The sequence below is a fragment of the Spermophilus citellus genome, assembly GCF_964194105.1.
Source record: "Spermophilus citellus genome assembly, chromosome: 7".
In the NCBI taxonomy this organism is placed as follows: Eukaryota; Metazoa; Chordata; class Mammalia; order Rodentia; family Sciuridae; genus Spermophilus; species Spermophilus citellus.
The window spans coordinates 103996007-104017995 of NC_138188.1; the positions used below are offsets into that span (position 1 = coordinate 103996007).

Genomic DNA, 21989 nt, shown 5'->3' on the forward strand with positions numbered 1-21989 from the left:
CGGTGATTTCCTCTGGGCCGCCCAGAGCTATCTCTAAAGTCGCAGAACGGCCCGCAGGAGAGCGCATTCTCTCCCCCAACCGGTACTCCTCAACCCACCCACCTACTTCCTCCAGCTCCATACACACACGAGCACGGAGCTGCCAAAAATTTCCACCCTCCGCCCCCCTCCCTAGCTAACTTCCTTCCAGCGTTTCCTGAGCTGGATGATCCTAGGATTTGTAAGACAGGAAAAAAAGGAAGGCGTGAGGGCGGGCGAGGGAGACAGGATGCTTGTTTTTCGCTTTACCGAAGCCGTCTGAAGGCAAGACAGCGGGCCCAGGGCAGAGACACACAGCAGCTCCGGGGCGGTCTCCTCGCCCCTCGCCAAAGCCGCCTTCACCGCGCTCGCGATCTCTCCTGGACACTTAGGAAGGCGAAGAGGAGAGCTCGCCTTCCCTCTGAAGCCGAGGAGAAGCAGCCGAAGACATCGCCGGCGCCTGTGAAAGTCCCTGCGACTCCAAGTGAGGAAGTGACACTCCCAAGCGAGCCGGCCCGCAGCTGCCAGCTCTGCACGGCCTCCGGCACCGCGGCCCTGGAGGCGCGCGGGGTGGATTTCAGGCTCTGCTGGCTCGGCCGCGCTCCCCGCCGCGCCCCGGCCAGCGCGCGCCGGCACCGGGCTCGCAACCCCTCGGGGTCCATGCCCAGCGCCCGCGGCCCACGTCCTTCGGTTCGCCCATGCGGACCCCCGGCGCCGCGCTGCAGCCAGTGATCTAACCCCGGAGACTATCGTCCGCGCGGTGCCTAGCAGAGAGAGGGAGAGACGGAGGGGCAGCCTCTTTGGGACTAACTCATGAAGAACAAGGGTGCCAAGCAGAAGCTGAAACGAAAGGGGGCCGCCAGTGCATTTGGCTGTGACCTGACGGAGTATCTGGAAAGCTCAGGACAAGATGGTAAAGTGCCTTCGCCTTCCCCCCCCCCCACCCCTTCTTTTTGTTTGAGAGGGGGATGGATTCTCTTTAGGTGTGTTCGATTCAGTTTACAAGTTAATGTGTTCCAGGCTTGTGCGTTCGCTGAACTTTTTTTTTTTCCTTTTAAAATAAGAACATACATGATTCTTAAGGTGCACAGCGCTGCCACCTCGACGTGCAGAAGCAGTGTCAATTTGTCTCATACCAGCCCCAGCCGTTCATGGGCGGCGCTGCTTCAAAGTTTAACTGGCCACCTCTGGGGGTGGGGGTGGGAGCCGAAGAGGTCCTGATCCTAAACTTTGGATGCAGAAAGGAGGGATGAGGCGTAGACATGTGCCAGCGAACAGTGGGCTTCCCTGGGTGCACAATCGTGACCCCCTTAACTGTCCTCCTGGGCTCTCCGATTTCATCCTCTCACGTCCTTTTTTATTAATGTGCTAGAAGGCCCTGTGATGAGGGTGGGGGTTGGGATCCTGGCTGGGGGAGTGGTTGCACAAACATTTTCTGAATTTCTGAGCTGATGCCAAATATATAGAACCTCCCCGCATCCTTTGCCCAGCTACCCAGACCCTTTACCTCCTCTGGCTTTCAAATTAGCATTTGGTGTGTCAGGCAAGAAGTGTGTTGTTGAAAAGGTCAAAGGGCCTCAATTTTAAAATAGGGTAAGCCAGAGAAAAGGAGAGTGTTTCATTTTTCAAGGTTGGCTTGATAAAAAGTGTGTGGGGTGGGGGAGAACGTCCCTGCCACTAGAGACAATGTAAACATTTGTTGGGGGATGGAGAAAGAAAACGATCTAGATGTAATACAATTACAGCATTTGAAGTTAGACCTTTTTTTTTTTTTAATCATAGGAAAGTTGGGGAAATTAAGCATTAAATGACTCCTTTTGTCAGGTTGACTGGCCCTGCACTTACCCATGACAAAAAGGCCTTGTCTTTGGAAGCTTCAGTGAGAGAGATTATAGCCCACTATAGAGGAGATGTGTTTATACATAGATAGATATAACAAAGGAAAAACTTAAGGGCTGTGTAGCTGTGCAGAATAAATGCCTCCAGGAAAATAATCTCAGAAACTATTCAATTTGTCCATATCAAATATGCATCTCAAAAACAGAGCCGAGCTTTTGTTTCACTTCCCCTTTTTTTGAAGACTCAGCACCCCTAGTAATTTGCAGTGGTGTGATATTCCTGTGGTATTCCAGAGTTCAGAGTCTGCTGTGTCATTAGGACAAATGGCTTAGTATTTTAGAGCTCAGGGAACCACAGGTTTCAAAACTGCCTCTTTTGAAATTGAGGCATAACTGAGTCAATTCATTTAATTCTCACCAACAATTTGGAAAGGTCAATTTGAAATAGCAATCACTTGGATTGAGCTTTTTTTGAGTGTGAGGGAATGCCAAGCATGCATCTTAACCACTATGGTCAGAAGTTTAGAATGAAGTGTTTCCCTCCACCTGTTTTTGCAGTGGCCTCAGGTTAACTTCCAGCTATGCTAGGAGCACCTTCCATCATATGGGTGTTATTCCGACCCTTCCTCCAAAGCTGTAAGAGTTCATAAGGGGCCTTGCCAGCCTGGCCACTTCTTACAAAGTCATTGATCATCAGATGACCCTGAACCCCAGTGTTTTGTGCAGATACCTCGGAGATACTCTTACGTGGCTTTCTTTTTTTTTCTTTCACCTGCTTTATATTTTGGGAAACATTTTCTGCTTCTGCATGTTTCATTTAGGAAAAAAAAAGGAAAGGAAAGCAAGCAAGCAAGCTACTGCTTAATGGCGGGGAGGTGGGGGGTAGTCAAAGTCAGTACCCAGTGCTTCCCACCATGGTGGGGAGGAAAGGAAGCCTGGAGAGGTAAGGTCACACAGTTAATCAAGAGGGATGCAAAGGGTCCTGACCTGTTAGGCGCCTTTCCCCTCCCTGCCTTCTACGTCTAAGCCAACATTCTCTTCTAATGATTTTTTTCCCCCTAAATTGAAAGCAGACAGCTCTGCCACAGGATCAGCGAACTTTCAAAACTGAACATACCTGAACACAGTTCATCTTTGAAAAGAAAGGCAACTGACCCACTTAATGATCCACATTATTGTGCTAGATGGAAATTAAGCATGCATAAAAGCAGTTTATATAAATGAGAGTAATTAGTATTTCCTCTACCCCACAGTTAACACTAGTTGGATAGTTTTATTTTTGGCTATTGTGTAGCATCAAGAAAGTCAGTTCTAGTTATTTTCTCTAAAGTAATGTAGCCTCCTCATGGACTTCCCCAAAACTCTGCTCCCCAGGAGGAAAAGCTGAGCTAAGCACTGCCCCTCTCCCCACCAGAGAAGAGGAGCATCTCAGAATGTTGTGGTGACAATGAGGGTGATAACCAAAACCTAGGAAGCTGCAGAGGACCTTTAAGACTGACATCACTGTCATTGAACTTTGGAGGTCAAGGGCAGGGCAAGAGACCTGGTTAAAGGCAGAGAAAAATGGATTCAAGTTTGGGATCACAAAGGCAGACGGGAAGAACAGAGAGATGAGGAAATAGACAGCCGCTGTGCTTGCATGGGAAGGAAAGCGCCACACTGGAGTGGGGATTGAAGCTGGTGACAATTAGCTGTGCACAGGTCATCTCGATGTGAGGAAGCTACACCCCTGAGTGGGAACTCCAGGAAGACTGGCTGAGCACAAAGATGAATGTCAGTCACTCCTGTAACTTGTCAAGGCCCCGCCCTGCTACTTGCAATTGGACAGATCTGACAGAACAGGGTATATGGGTGACAAATAGGTGTTCAGCTTAGAATGGATGCTACTCAGGGCCAGTTGTCACCCTTAATCTTTGTGAAACTGATGAAGCACAGAAACTCCTTCCATTAGTGGTGCATGCACACACACACATCCATATCATGTATACAATTTCTGCAGGCATCCACAGAGATGCCAGTTTTAGTCCCTACTCTGATCATCTCCAGTAGCTTATAGGCCTCGTGTGAAGGGACAATAGCCCCCCCCCCCTTTTTTTTAACAGTTCCAAGGATCAAACCCAGCACCTTGCACGTGCTACCTAAGTGCTCTACCACTGAACCACATCCCCAGCCCAGTCTAGTTTCCCCTTTTGACTGCTTTTCTCCAGCCTAGTAAAAATACCCTAGTATGGCATGCAGTGGCTCCTGATGGACTGGGCCAGAGCCTCTTTCACTTCCCCTCCAGCACAGTGGCTGCTGCCCCTGGCCCCCAGCTCTCCCCTGGGAACCAGCTAACAACTTTCTCTTCCTGTCTGGGATAGAGGGAGATCACTCTTTGCTGCTATTGCTGAAAAGAGGACAGCTTTATTTTTCTTCTTTTTGACCACTGACTATGAAGACCTTTGCTTGCAGCTTCATAATAAAAACCCATCATGCTGTCACCTGTGGTCCAGAAGTTGTGGGAGAGGCCGAGGTGTGTCCATAATCATTCCCTACCTCTCCCTGATGAGCCCAGGGTTCTGGGTCTTCCAACAGAGCTTAGAAATGAAGGGCCAAGAGCCAGGGGACAAGTAAGGGAAGATTAGAGGGAAAAGTATCTTCTTCCCCTTGCTGGCTCCACTTTAAAGGCTGAGGACTTTCTCACTCTTCTGTGCCATCTTCGTTCATCTTACTCAGGTAGAAAGTGATATTGTTCTGGCTTAGTGGCTCTCCACTCTGGCCTAGTGGATCTCTGTGATTACAGTCACCTGAAGGACTTTAAAAAAAATGTTGATTCCCAGGTTTCCTCTCAGACCAATTAAATCAGAATCTCTCCCACATAATTTTGATATGTAGCCAGGGGAGAGTACTGCTGCCTGCGGTATGTGGGCTTACAGACCATTTTCTCTTGGAGAAGTAGCCTTGGCCATTTAAATGCTCCCTCTGAATTTAATGAGAATTGTGAACCTTTTTATTTCTAAGGATTTTTTTCTCCTTCTTACCAGGTTGAAGAAAAATGTATATATATTTATATAGGGTACATATGTATTTGATTTGAGGGATGATAGAAGGTCCATAACAAGTAAATAAATAACCAGTACAATTGTAATCTTAAACTTGATGAAAGTAAGCTCTAGGGCTGGGGATGTGGCTCAAGCGGTAGCGCGCTCGCCTGGCATGCGTGCGGCCTGGGTTTGATCCTCAGCACCACATACCAACAAAGATGTTGTGTCCGCCGAGAACTAAAAAATAAATATTAAAAATTCTCTCTCTCTCTCTCCATCCTCTCTCACTCTCTCTTTAAAAAAAAAAAAAAAAGTAAGCTCTAGTATTTTAAAGAACAAGGCTAAAAGCCAGTGGGAACTTTTAAGATGTAGCCGTACTCCATTTCTGATGGTAAACGAGTCCCTCACTTTGTTTATTCCTTTATTTTGCAAATATTTATGAAGACACTGTGCTAGATTCAGCAGGAAAGAAAGAAAGATGGGCTCCAGATTTAAGAAATTGAGTTTCAGGGATGTGAACAAATCTTCAGAAACTAATGTCCCAGTTAACTTTGAAGTTAACTGACTGAAGGGGAACCTGGAGGAGAAAATGGGAAAGCTTTGATCTCTGATTAAATAAATGAGATACTCAAACATAAACAGAAGCTAAGTCTCAGTACAGGAGGTAAATATTTTTTCTGTTCAAGATAAGATTTAAAGCTAAATAGAGAGCAAGGGCAAGGGTATTCTCTTTGGCTTAGTTGCTTCCTTCCCAGCTTCTTGGCTGGCACATCATTATCACACCTTCCCTGGCTAATTCCACATCCTTTGGGTCTCAGCTTCAGAAGATTCTGGAAACCTTCCCTGATCCACCCTTTCTGGGGGCTCCTATTACGACTGCTAGAACCTTACAACCTGGGATAGAATTCCAACTTTCCTTGTTCCTGGCTGAGTCACCCTGGAGCAAGTGACTTACCCCTCTGGCCTCAGTTTCCTCTCTTGTGCAATGGCAATAACAGCATGGATGTGAAAATAAATGAGTCAGTATAGGAAAAGCACTTATCAGAGGGCATATTCATGATAAGCTATTATCATAACACCTGGACTTGCTCCAGCACATTCATCATAACTGAAGCTCCACTGACAGAAGGAAAGGAATTGGTTAGATCCCCTAAGAGGGAAGGGAAGGAGGATTACTTGCCCCACTGAATGCAGAGGCCAATTCCTGCAGGGATTTCCCAGAGTAACTGAGAGGTGGACCATCAGTATACAGTAATGGAGAAGCAGAACGTCAACCCGAAACAAAAGCGCCCTCAGAAACCTGAGAGTTGCAGCCAGCGGGGACCAAAGGAGAAGTCAAGTCCTGGGTAGGAAGCTGAGAAGACAGAGCAGCAACTTAGGAGGCTTGAGCTTCCCTTTGGACTCCCAGAGTGGCACAGGAATTTCCAAGAGAGAAGGGTAAGGCTTTCAGCCTGGAGCAAACTGGATCACCCTGAGGGCGGGCTGCAGCTGGCTGTGTAAGTCTGGATATGACAAACAGCCCACACAGAAAATAGAAACAGCTACTTCCACCTACCCACATGCCTCCCTCCTGCCCACTCTTTAGACCTCTGCCAAGAGCCCTTGACCACAGGGACAGCCTCGCCCTTCCTCCTCCCCGACCCACCCACCCTGGCAGCCACCCAGCCGCCTTCCACCTTCCAGAGGCCCCAGCATAGGTGTTGCTAAAGAAGCTCAATCCCCTGTCACACAGCCCTGCCCTAAATCCAAGAGAGCCATGTACTGGGAAGGGGAGAGGCGGGGTTAGGGAGCACTGCTTTTAAACTGGGGCAGAGAAAGGGGAATGTATTGAAAACAGAAGTCCTTTCCCTATAGATGATGCTGGAAGTGGCAGACAAACTCTCCAGTGTCATCAGAGCTGTAGTTGTTGATGCATTCTTTTTATGATCCCCCACCCCCTTAATTCATCTGTAGGCTAGCCTGGGAACATTTTCTGTTGGGAAAGGGAAACATTCTGAATTCCAGAATTTGATTGATCCCGACAGTTCTGAAGCACTTGCTGGGGACGCTTCTCAGGAATCCCCTCACTACAGAAAGATTTCCTGGGATTTTCCGGCTGTGTGTGTGGCTTTGCAGCAGTGGGTGGGGCTGAAAGTTCCAAAACTCAGTGTGGGCATGAGAACCGTTAACCAACACACACTTCGCCTCTAGATACGGTAGCTAAATATTTCTGGAACAAAATAGTGATACGACCATCTGGTTGGGACTTCTGATTGCTTACTCCTTCCAGAAGAGACTACTCAGTCTGAGCTGCCTACCCAGGCTGGCCTCTGAGTCTCAGGACTCCAGTTCTTCCCAGAACACTTTCCATCAAGACCAATCTTGATGCCCAGGAACATGGAGCTGCCCCCACCCTCCAAACCATATATTGCTTGTCATGTATTTAAGCCAAACGCAGCAGTTCCTCAATTATCCTAATCCTTCAAATTAATTGTCTTTTTGCTTAAAGGTACATATCTCACCCAGTTCTTTCTCTCTCTCTCTTTCTCTCTCTCTCTCTGGTTTTATTGATTTTATTTTTTTAAATACATGACAGCAGAATGCATTACAATCCTTATTACACATATAGAGGACAATTTTCATATCTTTGATTATAAAGTATGTTCACGCCAATTCATGCCTTTGTACACGTACTTTGTGGAATGTGATGGACATCATTATCCAACGTACATGTATGAAGACTTGAATTGGGTGTCAGCATACTTTATATATACAAAGATATGAAAAATTGTGGTATGTATGTGTAATAAGAATTGTAATCCCACCCAGTTCTCTAAGCTGTTTCTCCCCAAGCTCTAGTGCAAGTGCTATGCTTGGATTGAACTGGTCTGGGTGTTTCTCCCCCAAAGGGCTAACCTCAGGTACCAGTGGAGATAGGGTCACAGCCTGCTGGCACTATACCCCCTGTCCCTCTAATCTTCCCTCCAGGCTGCAATTTTAGCTAAGGCTTAGGAAAAAAAAAAAAAAAAACCTAGGAGGGAAAAGGCTGCTGTAATTAGAGGAAAATAAAAAAATAAATACTGGTGCTAGATTTTTTTTTCCCCCTTCTGAGCAAGTTTTGAGAGAGAAAGATGAGACCATCAGGCTGCTGAATGGTTGAAGGGAAAGAGAGAAAGGGGTGGTCTCCTGGAGGACAGAAGGGAACCAGAAGTGAAGGCTGAGACCTACATCAGACCTTGGTGGTATTTTTATTGGTAGTAAGGGTGACTATCTGTGTTGTTTTCCGTGTGCCAGTCCTTTTTATACTTAGTAATATTTCCGACATCTTTAATCATCAGTGATTTTAATCCTTTTTTTAAAGAGGAGAAAACTGAGGTCCAAGAAATTAAATAATTTACCAAGATGATGGAGATAAGAGAGGCAGGATTTCAACCTAGATATGTCAGATTCCCAAGGCTACAGTTGTAGGCAGAAATTATATCTCCCAGAATAGCATATTTCTTAATTTGGAACTTACTGTTTTGGTCCGCCCCCCCCCCCAAAAAAAAAAAAAAAAAACCTATAAGACGTTTTCTCCCTTTGCTTTGTTTTTCCCTAGCTTAGGCCAAGGACATAGTCATAATGACAATTGGCATTTGCATAGCACTTTGTCCTCTGTAAGGTGCTTTGTGCACATATACACCTATGTGTGCCACAAGCCTTCCAGTCTGTCTGGATCTCCTCTTCCTCCCAGGTCCCTCTCTGTCCACTGCAGCACAGTCCTCCTTCCTTTTGGGAACACCCATGGCCTGAGGGTTAGCAACACCCAGTTTGATCTCCATTCTAATTGCTGTTCTTTTGCTGATAGACAATGTGAGTACGTGAGTAGGTGGCAAGCTCTACGGAAAGCAGATGGTACTAGGCAGCAGCCCCCACCTATTTGGTTGCTCATTGTACCTTCAGGGTGAGCCCGTGGCAGACACTCAGCAATTGATTGATTGACCCTCTTTCCTCCTTCAGGAAACCAGTGTCAGAGCCCTTCTAGGAAACTCGGGACAGGGACCTTGCCAATGTGCCTTGTTATCAGGAATACAAGATTTAGTGGTCCCATGGGGTTGACAACTACTCCTGTATAGAAATCAACCCAGGACCTGCCCGGAACTCCCCAGAAACATGGCTTTCTCCTGGTGCCTCAACAGTCACTCCTTGGTATGAACCACATTCTTGGCTGGTCCCCAGAACCAACTGAGTCTTTGGGATCTAGTCTCAGGCACTCTTTGTTCTAGTTCAAGCTTGACTGATGCATGCCAGGCCCTGGTACCACGCCCATGATCTGATGCTGGCCCAGAACGACTTTGGTGGTCCCCTTCCCCACCAAAGGGAGAGGGTTGAATGTCTCCCTTCCCCTAAAAAGTAGAGCACAGTTCTGTTACAGATGCTAAAAAATATTTTAACATGTAAGCTAGGATTCTGGCAAACCATAATAAAATTCATAGCTTTGGTGAAAGGCCATTGAAATACAGTGTGTGATTGTGCATCTTTCTTTCCCTGGCTTAATCAGAAACTATCTGGTATGAGACCTTCAATTCAAGGCAGTAGGCATGTAATGGACTGTAATGCATTAGACCCAGTTTGGCTTATAGAGATGTCCTGAAGTTGCTCTTGGCCTAGAAGTTTCATGAGATGAGAAAATAACTTAAAAAGTATCCAGAAGAATGAAACCAGGGTTCTGGCGGAGGTATAAGGAGGGAATGCTGATGTGAGGTTGCTGCGTGAAAGAGAACCATCAGAACAGGTTGATGGTAGTAGGGGAAATCAGTAAAATGATAAAACCAGCATCATCTGACTGTGAGGAGTGACAGGTGTGCAGAGAGAGGTGGTTGGTTTCCAGAAGCCGCATGGTTCTGCCTGACACTTGGAATTGGCCACTCCTTCTTGCATCCTGGGGAGATTGCTAAGAGTGATTGACTGTGGCCAGACTGGGGGTGCAGAAGACCATGGCTGGAATGAAAGAAGCCTGTTTTCAGTGACAGGAGTAAAACTACCCTCAGGAGAGAGGGCAGAGCAGCTGATAATAACAAGAATGGCCACTGGTTGGGCTGGTTGTGTCAGTGTCTGTGTCCTGCCCCAGCACAGAAGAATAAGAAATTCACTTAAAAGGCAAAACTTTTAAAATAAGCTAACTGATCACCCTCATTTTGTTTCTTAATTATATCAAGCTGTATGGAATAAGTGTCCAAACTCAACTTCTTCTCTTTGCATATGTGGAAAGTTCTATTTTTCCCCCTATTTTATAAATGAGGACCAACTCAGAGAGGTTAAGTAACTTACCAAATGTCTCCCAGCCAGGAAGTGGGAGGAGCAGGACTCAAATGTCTATTCCCTTTCCATGGCTGCTCTGGACCAAAGTAGTCATGGCTATGCATCCCGTAAAACAAGGTCTGATATGCAGAGCTCCATTTTGTTGTGAGTTGCCAGGGTGATAAGTTCAGTAGGATTTAGTAAACTTTAATATAAAACCTCTGGCAATAGCATTCTCAACCCTGGTTTTTGAAAGGAAAACATTTAGGTTCCAAATGGCAGCATTCAAAACAGAGAGCATGCCCTATTACCGTAAGTAGCCCCTTCCACCACTTCTTTCCCATCTGTTTCCTGCATGCTGAGTATTATTGGGAAACAATGATGTCAACTCTTCCATATAAATCTACACCTCCCTGCCGGCCCCTCCCCTACAAAGCATATTTTTGTTCCTCTTTCTGGCTTTTGTCTTGCTGTTCTGTTAGGGATGCACGCTTTTGGCGTCAATAGTTGGCTTTCTTTTTAATAAGTTTTAGCTATTTAAGCTTCACTGTAGCCTTCAAAGTGCACATGCTTCTTTGGGTCCATATTTGGGAAGTCATTGTCGTTTGGCTAATAGCTAGAGCATGGGCCTGGGGTTGATGGAGAGCAACCATTTTGCTTTCTGGAAAAGCAAAGTGAAACGCAAGTCTCTGAATCACACTCAGAGCTGTGGACGTAATCCCTACTGGGGAGCCCTGAATGCTATAGCTGGCCTGGGCATAGAGCCTGTGCCTGGAGGTCAGGAAAATACACTCATGGCGTAATCTGCAAGAGGCCTGTATTTCCCCATCTGAACCTTGACTTTCAAATGGGGCCTGGTTTCCACAATCCCTTGTCATTGCTGTCCTTAAAGACAATTTGGTTTCAAAATGGAAGGGAGGGGAATCTCTGAGAACAGTGTGGATTTGAATTCTGGACCCAAGAATTCTAGACCACGCTTAAGCTTTTGGGCAATTATTCTCAAACTTTTCATTTCAAAAACCAGGGTTGAGAATTACAATATAATTCTTACTTTTAAATTTAAATTTTAAAATTAAATATTAGTCAAATTTATTACACTCTTAGAAATACTTCTTAAATTCCATTTTGGACTCCTTAAAACCAAATGAACATCTAATAGAATTTTTCAAAGGGTGTTTGCATAGGTCCTGCAGTGTCTGGGTCCATGGGGAACACGTGACTCTACTAAGTGGGCTAGAGTTTATGAGGCTGTTAGCTGTGAAGTGCAGCTGCCTGTCAGGATTCTGACGTCTAGTCCCTCAAAGATTCAGCTTTCGTAAGTCTGGGTGAAAGGCCACATTTTTCAAAGATAATGCTCCAGGCTCAATAATGGCATCCTTGGGCTACTGATCTCACAGGGAGATACCTGGTCCTAGGTTATAGAAAAAGAAATTCTGTAAAGCCACATGACTTTCTTTTCCTCATTGTACTTTTTATATTGCCCCAAATGTCAACAGTGAACATGGATTTTTACTTTTTAAATCAGAAAAAGAAATCTTTTAGTATTTATTGTGGGAATAGGATGTTTTAATTTGCTGAATTTTTGATAGAGCCCCTCTCTTTCCCTCCTTATTTGGGAGGAAATAATAAACAAGTCTGTGAGTTTGCTTTCCTGCATTCATACATGCAGTATAGTGATGTTAGTTAACCTGTCTCTGAGAAGCAGGTTAACCAGGTGGTTAAGCATATGGCTTTTTGCTACTAGACTGCCTGGGTTCAAATCCCATGTGCTAGGTCTGTGACCATGCGCCAGTTACCACACCTCTCTGTGCCTCAGTTTTCTCATCTGTAAAGGGGTTATGATGTCAATGGGACCTAGGGTCATTGTGAGGATCACAGGAGCTACTGCACTCCCTAGGGTTTCGACAACTTCCTGTAAGTGTTAACTGTGGTTGTGTTTTCCTTGGTGACTGGAAATCTTATCCTGCTTCAGCCTCGTTACTGGGAATGTGGTTCCTGAGCTGGGCCGCAGATGGGGAAGTTGTGAGAGCTGAGAGCAAGTGTCCCAAGGCCTCTCTGTGTTCCCAGGGCCTTTTTTCCCATTTCCTCCTCTTCCTCTTCTTTCGTCTCCCTTATATACACAAAATTATTTATTTTCTTTAATTGGATGGATTAAAAAAAAAAGCTAGTTTCAAGATTCTTATCTGTTGATAAATATGTCTGGGGTGGAACTGTGGCAAACTTTCTAAATTTTACCTTTTTTTTAGTCATCAGAAAAAGGAAAGAATCTAAAATAAAAAGGAGGAGGGGTCATGATAAAAGGCTATAACTGTAGTGACAGCTGTCCAGCCTTCTAGTTTCCATCTGTATTTCAGGAAAATTGTAAATCTAAAAAATGAGCCTATTTCCATCATTGAGCGAATGGTGTGAGGCCTAGGCAGATGCCATTTCGTATATGCCTGGCCATTTGCCCTTTGACTGAAGTGGACTGAATGAGGTCACTCTGGCTTGAGAGTAAACCTAAGTGTGAATACCTGCAAACTGTGCTCAGTCCTGGGCTGTACAGACAGAAGCTGGGGGTGGGAGACAGATCAAGGATCCATTCTGTACTCTTCTGGGGGTCCTATTATATATATATATATATATATGACATGGAGTGTTATATTTTTTCTGTGTGCTACATTTTAAGTTTGTACACAGAAATACATTTATGAAGGTGATCAAACTCGTGACAGGTTATAAAATGCTACAGATGATAAGTGCAGTTACTAAGAATGTTTAGCAGGTAGGGACTTGACCATGCTGCCCTCTCTGGGCTTTTGTGTTTGTTGCCCATTGTGTTAGCTACTTCTTGCTGTCATAACAAGTCATCATAAATGTCATAGCTTCAAACAACACAAACTTACAGTTCTGTAGAATTAGGAGTCCAACACAGATCTCATCAAAGTTAAGAGGTCAGCAGGGGAGTGTTCTTTTCTAGATGATCTAGGGAAAAATTCCCATGCCTTTCCCAACTTCTAGAAGCCACCTGCATTCCTTGGCTGGAGGCTCCCTTCCTCTAACTTCAAAGCCTGCAACACTGCATGCCTCCCACTATTCTCCCCAAGTAGCATCTCCTGCTTAGCACAGCTGAGAAAGGCTCTCCACTTTCAAGGACACATGTGATTAGATTTGGCCCACCGCCAGTATACTAGCCCCATCTCAAGGTCCTTAATCAAATCACATCTTCCTGCAAAGTCACAGGACTCAGGGGATTAAGGTGTGGACATCTTTGAAGGGCATTATTTTCCTTACCACCTTCCAGAAAGTTATGGTACTGAGTGGATTGCAGTACTTGGTAATCTTTCAGGTCTTCCCCAATCCAGAAAGTTGGTGAGTATGTTATTTTAATCCAACTTGGTACCCTATCAGAAATACTCCCAGTGTAGCTCAGTGGTAGAGCACTTGCCTACCATACGCAGGGCCCTGGGTTCAATCCCCAGTACTACACGCCCCTCCCCACCAAAAAAAAGGAGGCTGGAAATGTTCTTTAAATTCCCTTTTGGACTCCTGGAAACAAAACAGACAAACAAAAGCCCTATAAAGTCTAGGTCTGTGGAGAACATGTCATTGTCCTGAGCAAAGTTTATAGATTACAAGCTGTTAAGGGCCATCTATTAGTATTACGTGTTCAGCCCCTTGGCTACTGAGGGAGCCACAGAAGAGCTGGAACCATGCTCTTATTTATTGAGAATCTGCCTCCTGCCAAGCCTTGTGCATATGTTAACTCATGTGTCTCTAAAAACAGCCTTAGGAGGCAGGTATTATTTTTTTTAATTGGCACATAATAATTTTACATATTTTTGAGGTACAGAATGACATTTCAACACATGTAACAATCACATCAGGATCACTGGCATATCCATTACCCAAACATTTATTTCTTTGTGTTACAAACATTCAAAATCCTCTCTACTAGGTTTTTTTTTTTTTTTGAGATATGCAATTAATTGTCATCAACCATAGTTACCCTACTGTGCTACTGAACATCAGAAATTATTCCTCTTCACCAACTGCATCCCTGTATCCTTAAACATCCTCTCTCCAACCCCCACCCTTTGCAGCCTCTGGTAAACATTGCGCTACTCTCTACTGCTCTGAGATCACCTTTTACAGCTTCCACATGTGATTATACAGCATCTGTCTTCCATGCCTGACATATTTCGCTTAACATAATCCTTCAAGCTCATTCGTGTTGCCACAAATGACAGGATTTTCTTCTTTTTATGGGTAGATGATATTCCGGTATGTATATACCTCATTTTCTTATCCATTCATTTGTTTGATGACATCTAGGTCAACCCTACATCTTAACTATTTTGAATAGTGTTTCAATAAACATGGCACTGCAGATGACCTCTTTGACATACTGATTTGCTTTTCTTTGGGTTTTTCCCCAGTAGTGGAGTTGCTGGGTCATAAAATAATTTTATCTCTAGTTCTTTGAGGAAACTCTGTACTGTTTTCCATCGTGACTGTACTAATTTACGTTCCCACCAACAGTTTGAGTTCCCCTTTCTCTGCATTCTCACCAGCATTTAAAAAATTTTTTCTATTTGATAATAGCCATTCTAACTAGAGTGAGATGATATTCTCATTGTGATTTTGATTTGCATTGCCCTAATGATTAGTAATATTGAACATTTTTCACATACTTTTGGCTCTTTGCACATTTTCTTTTGAGAAATGTCAATTCAGATCATTTGACTTTTCCCACCAAGAGGTGCTTTACCACCAAGAGAGCTACACCACCAGCACATTTTATTATATTATCTTGAGATAGGGTCCTGCTAAGCTGCCCAGGCTGTCTGTAAACTTGCCATTCTCCTGTATCAGCCTCCAGAGTCGCTGGGATTATAAGTGTGCACTGCCACTTCCAGCTTGCCCATGTTTTAATCAGATTATTTGTTTTGCTTTGCTGTTGAATTTTTGGAGCACCTTGTACAATCTGAATATTAGTCCCTTGTCAGCTGAATAGTTTGCAAATGTTTCTATAGGTTCTCAATCCACTACCTTGATTGTTTCCTTTGCTAAGCAGAAGCTTTTTAGTTTGATGCAATTCCTTTTGTCAATTTTTACTTTTGTTGCCTATCTTTTGGGGTCCTATCCAAGAAACCTTGACTCAGATCAATGTTCTGAAGCACTTCCCCTATGTTTTCTTCTAGTTGTTTCATAATTTGGGGTTTTATATTAAGTCTTTGATCCATTGTTTTGTTTTGTTGGTTCTAGGGATTGAACCCAGGAGCACTTTACCACCAAGCAACATTCCCAGTCCTTTTTACAATTTTTTCTTTTGACACAGGACCTCTCTAAGTTACTTAGGGCCTTGCTAAATTGCTGAAGCTGGCTTTGAACTTGCAATCCTCCTGCCTCAGCCTCCCCAGACACTGGGATTACAGGCGTGCACCACTACGCCCAGCGTCTTTGATCCATTTTGAGTTGGTTTATGTATGTGGTGAGAGATGGGGATCTAGTTTCATTCTTTTGCATTTGGATATCCAGTTTTTCCAGCACTATTTAGTAAAGAGATTGTCCTTGCTTCAGTGTATGTTCTTAGTGCCTTTATTGAAAATCAGTTGGCTATAAATATGTGGATTTATTTCTGGGACCAATATTCTGTTCCATTGGTCTATGTGTCTGTTTTATGTCAAACATGCTGTTTGGGCTATAATAGCTTGGTAGTATGTTTTGAAGTCAAGGATTATGATAGGAAGCAGGTATTATTATTGCCTCTATTTTTCAGATGAGAAAATAGAGCCTTAGAGAGGTAAAGTGATTTGCCTAAGACCACAATAACTGTGCTTACAATCAAGATTCACCAGGCCCTGTCTTGTTCCACCTCACTCCATGATCCCTTCCTAACTTGCCCTGTAGTTAAGCAGAGGAGGCCCTCACTTGAGAGGCTAACAGAGAACAAGCCATAACAATGGGTAACTTAGTACCCTCCTGCACAGGGAACCCAGGCTCGTTGGTCGGAAGTGGTCAAAGAACAGACTGATTGACTTAACCTGAAGGGCTTCCAAAAGAGTAATCCATGATGATGTGAAAACATTTCAGAGTCACCCAGTGGTATGCAAGAAAGAAGATCTGGATCCCAGAAAACATTCTTAACCAAGGGATTCACCCCATAGGGAGTTCTTGTCTTGGTGACAGGGTTTAGAGATCTACCAATGAGAGAGAGAGGGCCCTTTGAATTAGATAATGCCTTGTAAATGCTCACATACTTGGGAAGATTAAAGGCACTCTCCATTGGTTTTATCTTAGAAGGAATTAGTCTAATCAGCTTCTTCTTTCCAACACTAAATTGGAGTTAACTGAAGAAATTGGATTTTTAAAGCAGAAAAGAGAGTTTGGAAAGACAGACACTTAGATGAAGTGGGTGGGCTTGTAGCATGTTGGAATCCAACAAGGCAGAAAGTGATCAAATGCAAGGGTTCAGAGGGAGCCTAGACTCCCCACCCTCTGCCTTCAGCTCCCAGACACTCCTATACATTTAATGCCAGTATAACCCCTCCATTGGTCACTTAGCCCTATTCCCAGTGTTTCCACCCAAATGTGGACCTTCATTACCTCTCACCTCTAACTACTGTTTCCTAGGTTGTTTCCTCCCTTGATAGAAAGAAAATCCGTTCCTTGAAGACTGAGGTCATTCTCTGTTTTTATTGCACTAAGTGTCTGCAGGGCTGCTTCTAAAGGTTGCCCTATGCCTCCACTCGGGGCCACCCACCTTTCTTTCCTTGGCTTCTATTCTCCTGTTGCTTTCTCCCCTTTGGTTGCTGATCTCCTGTCTCTCTGAGAAGGACTCGGTGGTTTCCATAGGGCCACTTAAATGATCCAAGGTAATCCATCTCAAAATCTTTAACTGATCACATCTGCAAAATCCTCTTACCATATAAGGCAGCATCCACAGATTCCAGGAATAAGGATGTAAACCTCTTTGGGGGAGGAGAGCATTACTCAACCTACCACAATTTTTTTTCTCCTGTAGCACGAGACTGGCTTCATGATATCATTAACTTGAGCAAAGGGAATGGTATGGTGATTGTAGGAGTGCAGCATGAGATGGACATCAGAGGCCACCAACATCTACTAAGACACTGGATCCACTGGGACTCAGGGATGAACAGGCATTTTCTGACCTTGTGGGGGAATCACAATTCCATGCAAGAGATGAATACATCCTCAACCAATTTTCACACCAACCACAATAGGAAGTAGATGACATCAGTTCTGATTCAGAGGAGTTGAATCTTATGAATAGAAGATACTCCAGACAGAGGGAACAGCACACACAAAGGTGTAGAGGTATAAAACAGTATGGCAGGATCGCCATTCTCAGAAGAGAATAGGGTGAAGGGGCCTACCAGCCTGGACTATGTTTATGGGAATATGTGGCTGTTGAATGACCCTTTAAAATCTTTCAGGGAAACCAGGCACAGGGTGGCATGCCTATTATCCCAGTGACTGGGAAGGCTGAGGCAGGAGGATTGCGAGTTCAAAGCCAGCATTAACAACTTAGCTAGGCCCTAAACAACTTATGGAGACCCTGCTATCTCAACAACAACAAACAAACAAACAAAATCTTTCAGGGAAAAGAGGGGTGAAGACAAATGTGTCCATTGAAATTCCAGATTGATAAAGGAAGCGAAATCTCAAAACAGCTACATTTAAAAATATCGTGTCCTTTTTTTTCTTTTTTTAATTATTTCTGTTGAGAAAAAAAAAAAAACTGAAACTGCATCAAGGAATACATTTCTTCAGGTGGAGGGAGATTGACATGCCCAGAACAACTATAAACCAGAGCTTCAAAGTATGTCTCATTTATTTATAATCTTAGGAAATTTCATCTCATTCTGTTTTGTGGATGACAACCAGGAGGATGTTTAACATTTACAATCCAGGGTTTATTTGAGGTGAAAAACTTTCATGTTCCTTTCCACCTGCTTCCTGGTCATGCTTCTAGTGCATCTGATCTCTTTCTTCCAGCTTTCTCTTTATCTTTGTCGTTCCTCCAATTTGAGAAGTCCCAGAGCAGATAGCCCCAGTTCTACTCCAAGGTTGCATTTGAACTTGGCCTTCTATCCTCCTATTCCACCAGGATGACTGTCCCCACCTTGGAGCAGTGTCATTTCCCACCCTCTTGGGTCCCTGTCTCTTGGGAGACCTTAGGGTTCTTTGGAGGTAGGCCTTCTAGTCCAGCGCCTTCCCTGTCTCCACCAGATTCCAGAGTGCCAAGAACTAAAAATAATTCAGCCCTTACTTCTCTAGCCAAACGGCCCTTAAACTGTTTTTTTCTGGGGGGGGGGTTCCCCCATATGACTGAAAAACAGTCCAGAACGGAGCAAGCCAAGGTATGAGGAAAACCACAGCCTAACAGGCTGCTCTTAGGCTTGTGTCCATTTTGGACAATGGTCATCTTCATTACCCCCCTTACCAGAGTAGCTCCTTTGGATATAGTTTAAGTGTCCGCCAGAGGCTTGATCTCCAGGGAGGTCACACTGGGAGGTGATGGGTCCCTTAAGAGGTGGGGTCTAACAGCAAATCCTTACATCAGCTGGGATTTGCCTGGGTGCTCTGGCTTCCTGGTTCTCTATGTGATTTGGTCTCTTGCTCCCAGTCTAGCTTCTTCCTCTATGCTGTAAGGTCCCCACCAGACCTGAGCCTGTGTCTACCCCATGCCCTTGAACCTCCAAAAGTGTACAGCTCACTTTTTTCTTTACAAGGTTGGCCTGCCTCAGCGCCATCAGTGACACAAAACTAATGCAGCTCTCCTGGCCACTCTGTGGCTACTGAGAGGAATGTCAAGAGTCAAGAAAAAAATAATAAAATATGCACTGTAATGAGGAGTAAATACCTGCTGCAGGTGCAAGCCATCCTTTTACTCTTGTAAAAGTACAAAAGTAACTGTAAAATAAATACCAAATAATATGGAGATTTGTGAAGTCCTGTCCACGTTATTATAGCTCCACAGGTCAATTATCTGTCAGGGATGATTCATCTAGACTAGTTCTGTCCAACAAAACTTTCAGTGGTAAAAATGTGCTCTGTAGGTGTCGTCCAAGGTAGCAGTCACTAGCCACATGTGACTCTTGAGCCCTTGATGTGGCAGTGCCACTGAGAAACTGAACTTTTCATTTTAATTAAGTTGAATATACATAGTCACATTTGGCTATTGGCTATTGCATTGGATAGCATAGATCTGCCTCTGTTCATATACTAAAAAATACACAGTGGATAAATAAAGTCATATCACACGTTTGCAACACTTTCTTCAAATAACAATAGATCCCCAAGAACTAGCTGTTTTTGTAATTATAACTGTAACTTATTCCTTTTAACTGCATGCCTGAATGATTTTTTAAGTATATTATTTTTCTCTCTTAAATCAACTATCACATTCCTGTGGTTGAAAATATAAGAGATGCTAAAAAGTATAGTTTAAAAATCTCCTTCACCTCCCTGACACCAGCCTTTCTGGTCCTCTCCCCAGAAGAAATTACTGCTAATTTTCCTGGAAATCTTTCCAAAGAGACTTTGGATATATGCAAGAAAATAGACATACTTCCCTTATTGTCTAAATATTGATAAATTGTCTTTTTATTGACTATGTTGTATGAGCCATGCATCATTCATTGGTAATTTCTATTATCTATAACTTACTGAATATTAATAGAGCTTCCCCTTACCTATGATGAGAGTAGAATTTGCTAGCTCACATATTTCTAATTGTAATTTAAATTTGTGTTCCAGTATTTTTAAAAATATTTTTAGTTGTAGATGGAGACGATATCTTTTTTTTTTTTTAATGTGGTGCTGAGAATTGAACCCAATACCTCACACATGCTAGGCAAGCATTCTACCACTGAGCCACAACCCCAGTTCCTGTGTTCCAGTATTGATGAGATGTTTTCTGGTCAATTAGTATTCTGTCAGCGGAGGTATTGGTCCTGGGTTAAGGTGGAGGCTGAGAGCAGTGTACAGTTAGAAGTTGTTTGGCCCACATGCTGGCATATCCATGGCATCTTGATCACAGTGGTTATCCAGACCAAACTGGCACAGACCACAGGGATCCGGGCAGAGTGGAAAAGCAGGTGAATGGAAATGGCCTAAACTAGAGAAGTGTACAAAGCTGAACATCTCTGTCTTTGCAAAAACAACAGCTAGAATCTACCTTAAAGTAGAATCAGAAAACAGTTGTATTGGTAGATTCTTACAGTGAGCAAAAGGAGAATGTCTTAATAAGAACTTGTCATCAGTGTCACTCATTAAACCTTTCAATGACTTCTCAGCATGCATAAGACAAATGTACTCCATTCGTACCAATAAAAAATAGTTATATTGGTAGATTCTTACAGTGAATGTGAAGGGTATACAGCTTCACACTCAGATACCTCCCCTTCCTGCAAGCTATTTTCCTTCATCCCTCTGAGGAAGGGTGAAGTGCCCTTTCTGTGTGCTCTGTTTTGCTCTGCACTTGTCCAGCCCTGCTCTTATCACACTGACTGGATACAACACCCATCCCTCCATTCCATCCCTACCTTATCCTAGACTGCAGGTAATCCAGGTCATCTCCATGAGCTCAGGAACTGTGTAACAGTGTCTAGAAAAATGGTTATAAATATCTGTTGAATGAAAGACTGAGTCCAGGGAAGGGTCATATGGTCTCAGGTCTGTGATGACACAGAGTGGAAGAGTGCGTTCTATGTGGATATTTTGCACACGTGTTCATCTGTCACGTATTTATGTGCATCACTGTGGAAACTGGAGGTATAGGAAAAACCCACTGATTTGAGGCTTCATTCTTCAAATAATTGTCATGTGGTCCTAGGCAAATCAACACTGATTTTGAATCTTGTTTTCTTCATCTAAAAATGAGGATCAAGAATTAGATAAGATAATGTGTGCAAGAGGCTTTAAAACAAAAAGCAAATTAAAGGCCCCAAAGGCTGTCAAGTATGCTATGAATTTGATGCCTCCGTATAGACATCACCCCCTGCCATATTGGCAGGAAGTCAGGAGAGCTGCTCTCCCTAACGCAACTCCTGTATACAACCTTGTTCCCCCTCCCCCCAGCCCTGCCAGCTTCAGCCATCTGCTATCAGCAAAGTTTCTTCTGGGCTTCAAGTGCATCATCCAGGTGCACAGCTGGGGCTCCCCACGGGGCCCCCTTTCACACAGGGCCAGGATTATCCAGTGCCAAGGCAAACACAGAGATAAGTGAACTAGAAGCTGATATGACATCTTAGAGATGAAAGAATATTAGAAAATCTCTATCCAAACTTCTTATTTAAACCATGGTGAACCTGAGGCCCTGGAGGGTAAAGTCATTTGCCTGAAAAGATGCATCTGGCTGGTGGTGTTTTCTGGCTGCCTGTTCATGTTGGCCAGAAAAAATAGGTAAGTGTCTCAGAACCGTGTAGCATCAGGGATCCCTGAGAGGGAAGGAGGGAAGAGGATTTGTAAGACTACCTCACAGCTTGAGAAGAATATCCTTTTTATACAGCTAGTTACACGCATGACATGGTGGTCACTGTTACGGCTCATATACTAAAATTGGAACAATACAGAAAAGATTAGCACGGCCCCTATGCAAGGATAATATGCAAATTAGTGAAGCTTTCCATATTTTAAAATAAATAAATACATATATTTATGGCATAGAAAGATATCCAAGAACACATTAAGTAAAAAGAGTCCACAGAACTGCCTGTACAGTATAATTCCACTTTAACTACATATAAAAGGAGGCCTGGAAGGGTTGATTCATAAGCATTAACAATAGCTTTCTCTGAATAGATGCTTCTTTCTTTCTTCTGCATACACTGATATGTTT

The 21989-nt window shown here is 43.8% G+C and overlaps 1 protein-coding gene across 1 annotated transcript in view; it reads left to right on the forward strand.

Moving 5' to 3' along the window:
- Positions 1-14: 14 nt before the first annotated feature.
- ARHGAP31 (Rho GTPase activating protein 31) overlaps positions 15-21989 on the forward strand; it is a 106562-nt gene continuing 84587 nt past the window's right edge. The window contains exon 1 of the mRNA XM_081302336.1: positions 15-931. Within this exon, the coding sequence (XP_081158462.1) occupies positions 832-931 (100 nt within the window). The 5' untranslated portion in view covers positions 15-831. The remainder of the gene's footprint in view (positions 932-21989) is intronic.